At 40.8% G+C, this 10,233-nt stretch overlaps 1 protein-coding gene across 3 annotated transcripts in view; it reads right to left on the bottom strand.

Annotated features, from left to right (window-relative positions):
* Positions 1-1,718: 1,718 nt before the first annotated feature.
* grb10b (growth factor receptor-bound protein 10b) overlaps positions 1,719-10,233 on the bottom strand; it is a 70,032-nt gene continuing 61,517 nt past the window's right edge. For all 3 annotated transcript variants that reach the window (XM_036538884.1, XM_036538885.1, XM_036538883.1), the window contains exons 7-17: positions 10,188-10,233; positions 8,692-8,766; positions 7,719-7,856; positions 7,283-7,393; positions 6,273-6,371; positions 5,128-5,205; positions 4,108-4,224; positions 3,735-3,801; positions 3,492-3,579; positions 3,172-3,265; positions 1,719-2,046 (exon numbers count right to left, since the gene is read on the bottom strand). The exon at positions 10,188-10,233 is cut by the window's right edge and continues 70 nt beyond it. In XM_036538884.1, the coding sequence (XP_036394777.1) occupies positions 1,900-2,046; positions 3,172-3,265; positions 3,492-3,579; positions 3,735-3,801; positions 4,108-4,224; positions 5,128-5,205; positions 6,273-6,371; positions 7,283-7,393; positions 7,719-7,856; positions 8,692-8,766; positions 10,188-10,233 (1,060 nt within the window). In that variant the 3' untranslated portion in view covers positions 1,719-1,899. The remainder of the gene's footprint in view (positions 2,047-3,171; positions 3,266-3,491; positions 3,580-3,734; positions 3,802-4,107; positions 4,225-5,127; positions 5,206-6,272; positions 6,372-7,282; positions 7,394-7,718; positions 7,857-8,691; positions 8,767-10,187) is intronic.

Consider the following 10,233-nt stretch of genomic DNA (forward strand, 5'->3'; position numbering starts at 1 on the left):
ACTGAAACGATTCATATGAGAAACATGGTTCATGTATGGGATATTGTGTGATTCGGGAGTGAACAGTTTGATCAATGGGAACCTGCTGTTGAATTAGATCTCATCAAATCACTTTGACATGTGACATGTAACATTTTTCACATGACAGGATTTCACAGATGTATTGATACCTGCAGTCAGAGCAATAGCCATGTCATCGAGGTGACACAGGTAAGTTTTAAAACTCTCATTATTGTGAGTGTTTATGACAAACTGAGTCTGTGTGACTGTTTAGAGTATAAAGTAAATCAACAGCTTACCAATCTAAAAATGCAACTTTAAAAGTAGCTATATATAAAAAAGGAAGTCCAAAAACGTGATGAAAATGAAGAACAGTGCTGGACAGCGCTGAGAAAAAACTACATTTCAAGTAATTATTTAAATCCAGATAAATAAATACAATTGCTGAAACAATACTTAAAATTGTCGAGTCATTTGCATTTCATTTAAATAATGTTTATCCTAAGGAGCACTTTGTTAGTGTGGCTATTCTGTAGTTCTTCTTTCATAGCTTCATACATATTGCTGACAGTAAAAAAGATGTCTCTTTCTTCATGGTCTAACTTACAGGTAAAATTGTCTGACATGGTCATGGGGGACGTTTTGCTCCCATGTGCTTCCTGTCCATTCCGCCAGCCACCAGAGGGTGCTCTTTTCTACTGCTGTTGCTCAACACACAAACAAGTATTCAGGACCAAAAGAAAGAGAGTAACAGCCGAACATAAATGGACTTGTTCCAAAACTGTAAAATTACTGCAGTTTTAGAACATCTTCCGCTTTACCAGTCAAACAGAGGTGTGACCACTTGCATTGCCTTTTTGTCTCTCCTATTGACTGAGGTCACAGCAGTGTGTTAGCAGGGATGTAGTGGTTATAAGTCTGCATCCTCTGTTGACAGGAACGTGATAGACTGTGCCCCCCCACCCCCACCCCCACCTGTGCTCCCATATCAGAACAAACAAAGTGATCATTTTGGGTTGGGGGAAAAAGAATGCTGTGTTTCATAAGTGAAGAAAACAGAATAATGAGAGATTTTTTACCAAAATAATTCACCAAGGGAGGACACCAGACTCTCAGAACCTGTATGAATGTTGCAGTATTCAAACTGCAGAATAAATACCTCCTTAAGACCCTCCCCTCCCTGCCCCGGTTCCACAGATGGGCTCAGAGCCCAGGGTGTCAGCCTGAAACTTTCTCTGGTATCCGGGATTAGTCTCAGCCTAGATTTTCTCACAATCCAATTAACCAAGAGGGATTTCTCATGGAGGGAGAAGAATGTCGCTTCGTTTGCAGAATATCATTTTCAGCTCCAGGGGACTGTTCACAGGTCAGCATGGGGAAATAAAAAAAAAAAACTAACTAAAAACTAAAAACCGTAAGAAAAAAAAGGCCAAACAAATTCAACAATCAACTTTTCATCTGGAGGTAATAGATAAATTACCAGACAAAATTTCTAATGCTATTGGATTCCTGTGTACTTTAAAGTGGCTGAGGCCAAAAACTTCCTGATTATTGTTCAAACCCACATTACTCCAGAAATGACAGTGCTCTGTTCAGTTTGTCAAAGGTTAGGGCTCATCGGTAAACAAAAAACATCAATTACAAGCTTTTGGACAGTGTCAAATCTGTTGTTATGTTTTGATCTCATCCTTTAAAACTGAAGACCCCCTACCACCCCCTGGCCCCTCCCCACCTGGCCCCTCCCCCTCAAGTCTACAGGCAGGTCCCCACCATGTATCACCAGAAGACAGGACATGTCAGCTTTTCCAAAAAAAAAGGAGAAAGAACAACACTAAAACAAAACAAAACAAAATATCCAGTTTGCTGTCTGTCTGTTTTTAGGCAAAGTCAGGCTGAAGGTCATAAGGCCACTATGGTGCAGGGGTGTTTCAGTCTGCAGGGCAGAACTCCTCTGTTGAGCTGATAAAACTCCACAAGCTGGATCAAGTCGGTGAATTTGGTGGATCCATCGTCAAGACTAAAGAACATCTGCCCATCCTCTTCACACTAAAGTGTAAATAAAAGCACAAAATAAATAAAATGTGAAGTGAATTGATTACTATCTCTTCGAAAGGGGATGTAAAATGGCATACTTATTTCAACATGGATTTTTCCACATTTTAGCTAAATTTAACTTTTTATCCCACATTTAAAGGGTACCTCCAGTAGCAAAATGCAAATTCTAACAGCCTCCTAGTGGGTAACTAATCTATGAGCAATACAATATGAACTAAACTTTCGGGATTCAATATTATGGTTGAGAGAAGACCATGTAAATCAACACAGATAACAGTGCCAACTGCCACATGAATATACAGCTAGTTTACACAAAATGAGCTATAATAGACATGTAGACTAGCAATCAATGTTGCACGGGTAGGAGAAGTGGAAGAGAGAATAAAATTGGGCAAAGATCAACACAAAGTTGTAGCTGTAATTAAACATGAATGTGTCTGTTTTTACAGATAGCTTGCTAGCCAGTTCACCTTGGTATAGTTATTTGTACTTCACCTTTACTGGCTTACTAGTTTAGTTAGCTTACTAGCTAGATGGTAAGATCTCTCCTCGCCAGTATTTCCATACAAAAAATATATTGAGAATGAATTTTAGAGAATATATTTTAGCTCAATAAATATATTCAAAACTATCACCATTTTGCTATATTGCAATATATTAGTGACTTGTATTAATATATTTTATTTATATTTCCAATATATTCTTCGGTTGAACAACAAATTTCTTAGCATTTTACAATATATTTCACTTCTGTGTGGGTTGTTGGGGCTACGGAATTATAATTAGTTTTTTTCCTAGCAATTTAGCTCTGGTGGTACCCTTTAGACAACAAAAAACATCCTCCCTCCCCCTATTTCTGAGTTTTTAAGCAACACAAACATTTCAATGAGCTGTCCCAAAATTATGTAAGATAAAATAACTATTGTATGTAAGTAACCTATTTATTTATTTTATGGTTTTGAACATTTGGTAATGTTTAAAACATTTACACGAATATTCAACATACAAATAATGTAAAATATACAGTGTTTCAAAAAATGTAAATAATATATGCATGAATACATAATACAGTATGTGCATATATACAAGTACATACACATGACAGGAGATACCTACTGGTAAAATCTGGAAATGTTTGATTTTCTGGTGATGGCACAGTGTGAGTACAAATGCCTTCGGATTACTCTGGCTGTCCCTCAGGAGGAATAACCTGCCACAGAGAAACACAGATAACACAGCCATGGAACCTCAGTTGACATCTCTCCCCCACAGGCATGCACACTCACAGACACGGTGGTGTTTGAAACACTGGTTTCCTCTCCATGAACACACACGAATGCACATGCATATGCACCAATGCACACATATGTCTGTGTCTGCATTCATTTCCTCCCTTTTTTTTACACAATGTGTAACTTGTCATTCAGCAGTCTTACCCATCCACCTGGCCCTGCTGCATGACCATCCTGTGGGACTCTTCTCTTGTGATTCGTCCATGAAACCACAACTGTGTTCTGTGTATCACTGCAGAAAAAAGGCACACCTCAGAAACTCACTCAAGACAAAGTTTACAATACTTTAAATTATAGTTCTCTCACAGATGTCAAAAATGGAGCATCCCTCAGGTCAAAAACTGCATACTGGACAACAGTGTGGAGTGTGTCTCAGGTAAAGATTACCTGTGCTGAGAGAGGATGTGTGGAGTGGACTGGGACTACCAAGGATGTTCATTCTCTGACTTCGCTTCTGAAAACAGAAAACAAATCTCCTCAAATCTCCACAAAATCCTCAGTTTATAGCACTACGGCAGAAGCAAGCACTACAGGCAGTCCCTGTTTACTGATGATCCTGTTTATCACGATTAGCATTTATGGCATTTATGCAAACACCATCATCCACTGTTTCACGACAGAAAATCCAGATTTACTATTACCAAGGGGAATGAGAACAAGAGGGCAAAAGAGCCACAGCAAAAACACGGCTGAAAAAGTTCCAAAGATCTCCACTAGGGGTCTGGCTTTGCGTTTACTCACTCTTTGTTGTAATACTCACTCTCCAGGCATGTCCCTCCTCCATGGCCGCACTCTGAGCTTCCACAGGGTTGGCAATCACCCGCCCTATTCTCCCTGAGAAATCCATGGCAACCAGAGAGTTCTCTGAGACACTCCGCTAGGAAAACATTGCAGGTAACGGTGTAATGAGAATACTGGAGTAACAGCACAATTAGAACACCATAGTAACGAGATACTTTGTGCCATTACGTTGGCATTCAATCAGAAAACTGGAGTAATGCGGCAGTTAGAACACCATAGTAACAGAACCGTTTGAATACCAAAACAACACAATGAGAATGCCAAAGTAATGGTGCAGTCAGAATACTGTAATAGCATCATAGGCAGGATATTTGATTACCAATACATTTAACTTTGAATATCAAAGTGACATTACAGTAAGAATGCACTTTACTCTAAACCTTTGAGGAAAGTTAAGATATGCATTGCCTCTGTAGAACCTAATATAAATAGATAAAACCCTACCTATCTGTGAGCTAGTGGGACTTGCTTACACAATCATTACATTTGTACATTATATTAGCAGACACTCGCTTGCATGGTGACTTATGTGTTATATGCCTTGTATTTTTTATTAATTTTTCAGATACATATTTGCAAAATCGTAGTCTGGCTTTCTTACCACTATGCCATCTTGTGTAAGAGTATATTCACATCTACCATTGTGCTGTGCATAAGAGATTCCTGCAAGTTTACAGATGTGATGATATTTATATCATATTCTTAATGCAATGAGCAAAAATAACTACAATGCAATTAGGAGATACACAAGACATTCAGCAAGAATCTTACATAATATTCTCACCTGAATAATAAACAAAACTTAAGGTGTTTCAGACTGGGTGTTTCACTAAGTGAGAAATTACTTTTGGTTATACAGTGGTTTATTTATGATTTGCAAACATTTGCTTTAAATGAGTCCCTGTGCTCTACGGTCCTGAAAGGCATTGTGTATCCTATAACATGTGCATCACTCAACAGGATAAAAGCAGGATCTCACCACTGGTGTTGAGAAATGGGACAGCAGTGTCTTTCTCTGCTGGGGGATCTTGTAGTTCTGATAGAGCAAAATTCCATACTAGAGGGAAATAATTGACAGAGGTTCAGTATAAAGTCATTATTTGCTTTAGTTATTACACTTATATAAAATTTTTATCCAGGTATCCAAAGAAATCCTGCCCACAACAGCAGCGCCATTTACATGTAACATACAACGCAGAAGACAACATTTGAAAATACATGGGTGACAAGCTTAACAGAGTCTGTCGTAGTAAGCAAGTCTGTCGTATTAAGTTCAGCTATAATGCCCTGTGCAAAACAACCCAGGAGTTCCTTTAAAAAATATAAGTAAATTTTTATAGCTATACAAGCAAAAGAGAAGCAAAGCAAAAAGAGAGAAAAGTCATGTAAATTAATGGGGTACAGGCAAGAGTGCAAACTTTCCTAAAGGTTTTGTGCTGTCATCACTGGACTGCTTGTATGACCTCAACAGACAGCAGGAAATTCTATATTTGATCTGTTTACAATTGAAGGACAGATATCAATCCAGGATGAATATACTATACATCAGCACTGCTAAAGGTATCCAAACATAATTTGAAATGAAGCCAAACCAAGCTGGTGAGACTGAAGAAGAGTGACCCAAAAAGACACTAACTGATTACTGATTTTGTGTTTGTCAAGCACTCCGACATTTCATTCATGACAAATGCCACACTACATTTGGAACGGATTACAAGTGAAACAGTGTGGTGGCCCTAAAGTGTAATCTGTGTTTCCGAAATAAGTTATTTCTCTAAAACAAATGCTACTACTCTGAAAAACAGTTCTTCTCCCACAAGAAACATCTCTAGAGGATTCTCAAATAACACCCCTTGAAGGCACAGTCTGTACTTCAGGGCCATTGTAAAACAGCATTTCCAGAACTGAATATTATGAACTGGAATCATGTACATGTAGCTGGAGTGATAATATCACATTTGCCTCTAGAGGGAGCCACACTCCACAAACACAGTCTACAGATTCCAACCATCCCTAGATTCCCCTTTTACAGAGGTATAAACTCATATAACTCATATGAAGGACTAGGAGGTTGATGTAATCGCCTGTCTCCGCTCCAGAAATGTGCCTGGTCCCAGTTGGTACCTTGAAGAGTCGGAAGGCAGTCATCCAGCAGGTCCGGCTCTGTTCATCCTCCGCACACAGCATCCTCAGCTCCTTCCCCTCGTTCCGCACCTTGTTGGGCTGTCAATCACACCACCACTCAATGAGCCAATCAATCAGTTACAGATTTCTTCATCACTGGTCCATACTGACCATTCCCCCTGTTCTCTTCTCTTCTCGCTGCTACTTTTACTGCTGCTGACTGCTTTTTTCACCGACTGTGTTGTTGCCACTAGACCTGTAAATAAGAGCTTGCGTTCTCAGGGGAATTAACTTTTTCATTTCAAATTGGTAAATATAAAAAGTACTGTCAATCAGCAGAAAGATACCCATCTCCATGCAGCACTTTATTCAGCAGGGGGAGATTTCACTGCTGGTCAATAGTGGGACTTCTCCTCTCACACACACCCAGCCCCTCCCTACAGCCCCCAGTGAGCATGGCTGAATCACCCGCTGAGGCCCAGCTGGAGGGTTGAGAGATTGCAGGATTTGGTTGGGGGGGGGGGGGGATGTAGGAAGGTCAAAGTGTCTAACCCCACAGAAGCTGATCCCTCTCCTATGGGATAAGAGCCCCGACAGAGCGAAGGTTTGAGGAGGAGAGGGGCTCCCATTTTAGGGGACGACTCGGTTTTAATTTATTTGGCGTTTGAAAGTGGGTCGACGCAGAGTGACAAACCACAGAAGCCCCATATGGGCATGTGGGATTAATCTGGCACAGCTGAAAACAAAGGGGCTCTTCAATCACTGTCACTAGTTAGCAGGTTCTGCAAAGGAGTATGCAGACTATTGGTAAAATTCCACTTCAGAAACATGTCATCATGGCAGTGGAGGCTGTGAAGAGACTGGAAGATTCAATGCAACAACAAAACAGTAGCCGGCCGTAGAGCTCATCACTTAGTCCACTGGGGAAAAAAAATCAGCCCTCCTGTAAGAAGAGACAGTTGAATGACCTACAACATTGATATCTAAAGTGAGCGACACCTCAGGCTCACCTTAATACAGAACTCATAGTCTGTGGGTGCACCGTGCAGCTTCTTGCCAGTTATCACAGTGAAGATGTTGCTGTCCTCCAGGTCTGAGAGTAACTGCAGATGTCTGGGCTCCTGTTGGGAATTCAGCATTGACATTTTACAGCAAATGGAGGAAAGACCACAGCTACTAGCAGCAACTAAGCAGCAGATGTGGAGATCCGGTGCTAAATGGAGGCCTTTGGTACATTTTATGTCCTACAGGAGAGAAGGAAACCAGGCTATGGTACCTAGTGGACAGAATTTACACTCGTAGTCACATCCTGTATCTTTAGAATATTTTTAGAAGTCCCAGCAATATACAGAAATCCCTTGTGTATGACTTTAAACAATTTCAAATAAAAAATAAGACTGACGAAAGATATACAGTACAGTACAAAAAAGTGGGGTTTTTTTGTACCTTAGATGTTCCTTTTGTTGAGAAGTACAGTCCCGAGCGTCTTAAAAACACGTACAACTTCTTCCAGGACTTCCTGCCCATCTCCTTCACATACAGAAATCCCTGAATTTCAGGACAACTGTTGGAGTTCAGAAAGTTCTGAAAAGAGGTGAAAAGCAAAGACGCTGGTGAGACCTTAGTGACAAACTGGCAAAGGACTGGTGATGATGTGAGCTCATAATATATCATCCAAAGCTCCTCTTCACAAACAAACAAGACTGATAAGTCAGTACTATTACTCACTGTATACACACCCCCCAAAAGCCTACCAGTCTCCTGAACTCAAGATCAAATATCATGGGGCATTATTATTCTTGCAAATATATTTGTTGGAAATGTATGGGTGTTTTTGCTCATATAGTTGTATTTGAACTGAGCCATAAAGCTTAAGAGACTACAGTATTAAATTGTTCCATATATTTTAAGACTTTCAACTGGTTTCTGATGGTGTGTACTGTAATTTTGCAAATGAGTGCAAACGTGTCCCTGCAAGCATTCTCACAATGACAGCTTAATGCAGGGCTCAACCACATTCATATGCGGCTTTAGCTTGTAGAAAAGATACAAATTGAGTGCTAAGATCTACTGTTTACCAAGAGTCCTTCTCAAATTCCTGGATTACTGGGGAACTTTTGCTCTATGAAAGAAATGTTAAAGGCTCTGGTGGCTGAGGATAGGAGAGTAATAAGAAACTACAGAGACAGAGTTTTTCCTGCAGGTGATACCCCACACAGCAATGCCCTAAAATTAGGAAGAGCAGCGGACTAATGAGTCATCCCTATGGCAGCTCTGCACTGGTAAGGGGCAAAACAAGCCATCCTGGTTCCAGCCCTTCACTGGGAAAGGGGAATGACTCTATCTGTCTCTGCCTTTTTTATGGGAAGGGGGTATTTTGCCACAAGAAAAGAGGGCTAAGGGCCACATCAGATCAAACCTGTAAGAGCTGTGAAGGGGGGATTGTGCTGTTGGTTTCCTGGCACCACGTGATCATCTGCTCTGGGAAGAAGTTCTGTGAAAAACACAAAGGTAGGAGGACCTTTAGCCGGAGGTAGGGACAACACTGGCCCCTTTCACATACAACACTTACACCACTCCAGGTGACACTTATCTGGTGGTTCTTAGAAGTCTGGAGATTTTCGAGAGAGTATTGAGACTGTCACAAATGTCATGTCACAGAGAAATGAGATGAGGAATCGCGCGGTTACTGTGACTGTGGATGTCAGGTGCAGGTACAGCACTATCTGATAATACTGCCACTATGACCATGAATGCCTTGCTCCTCTCGCTGATACGACAGCCCCCGCAACTGACTAAATAAAGACATTTCCAGTGTCAGGGGTCATTAAGCACTGAGGTTTTGCATGGCTCTGCCACCGGTCCACACAGCAGGTGACAGGCTGCATTTTGCTCTGATCCAGATCCAGTGTACAGCGTACAGGAACTGATCCAAGGAGAGCAAAGCACAGAGGACCTATATAGCAGCAAGTGGCGAACATAAAAGTGATAAACAGTGAAAGTGTCCATATGCACGGTAGCCTTCTGCCAGGCTCTATATGTCCCTTGGAGTCACAAGATCGATTATATGTGTGAAGTGTAATATCCTTCAAAATGCCAACTGCATATGTGTATGAGTGTATTTTTACAGTCAGCAAATATATGAAGACATTATATTTACAGTTTTAAACCATCCTGGCATGAAGTTTATCTCACACTGATTTACTCCGATGAACTGTAAAACGCGTAACAGTTCCTTTTGATCCGATGATATATTCCTCTCAGCTTCATGCTGATAAATCACTTTGTGCTCTGTTTGCCTGAGACAGATTTACCACAGCCTGCACTTCGACTTTTGTCAGACATCCCCAGTGCTTTTTTTTTTTTTTTACTGAATCCTGCCTCCTGTTCAAGCAATATCCAACATTGAACAAAGAGAGGAACGGGCTAATTCAACAAATCAGCTGGTAAGAAGGACTTGATCCAGTGCTGACAAACTAATCTGGATACTGCATTAACCTTTTCATTTATTCCCAACATCTGAAAAATGTTTTCTCCCAAGGCACACGCACACACGTGCGTAGCTCATGTCAGACATCTGCTTGTGCAGTCAGGAATAAGCTCAAGTCATATTTTCTTTCATGTTGCTCAGCGATTTAAACTTGCAGCTCTCCATTCTAGACAGAGTAGTCTGACACTTCACACTTTGAGTGGTGGTGTTTCCAATTTGAATACTCAAAGGGATGCACAAAATTTTTCCGGCCCAGACGCACATTCCAAAGTTCGGAAACTGATGGGCAGCACCCAAAGCGACAAAAATGCAGGACATTCTTAAGAGAATTACTTACACGTGTGTGTGCGCACATGAATTAAGTAATCACTCATTTCTGTGGACAGGCGCAGACATTTTAGGAAACACATGTGGCGAAAACTCACCAGGGGATTTGTAAAGAATTCATATTTGGCGTAGTTCTTCCTGAAG

This window comes from Megalops cyprinoides, chromosome 10 (genome assembly GCF_013368585.1).
Source record: "Megalops cyprinoides isolate fMegCyp1 chromosome 10, fMegCyp1.pri, whole genome shotgun sequence".
Classification (NCBI taxonomy): domain Eukaryota; kingdom Metazoa; phylum Chordata; class Actinopteri; order Elopiformes; family Megalopidae; genus Megalops; species Megalops cyprinoides.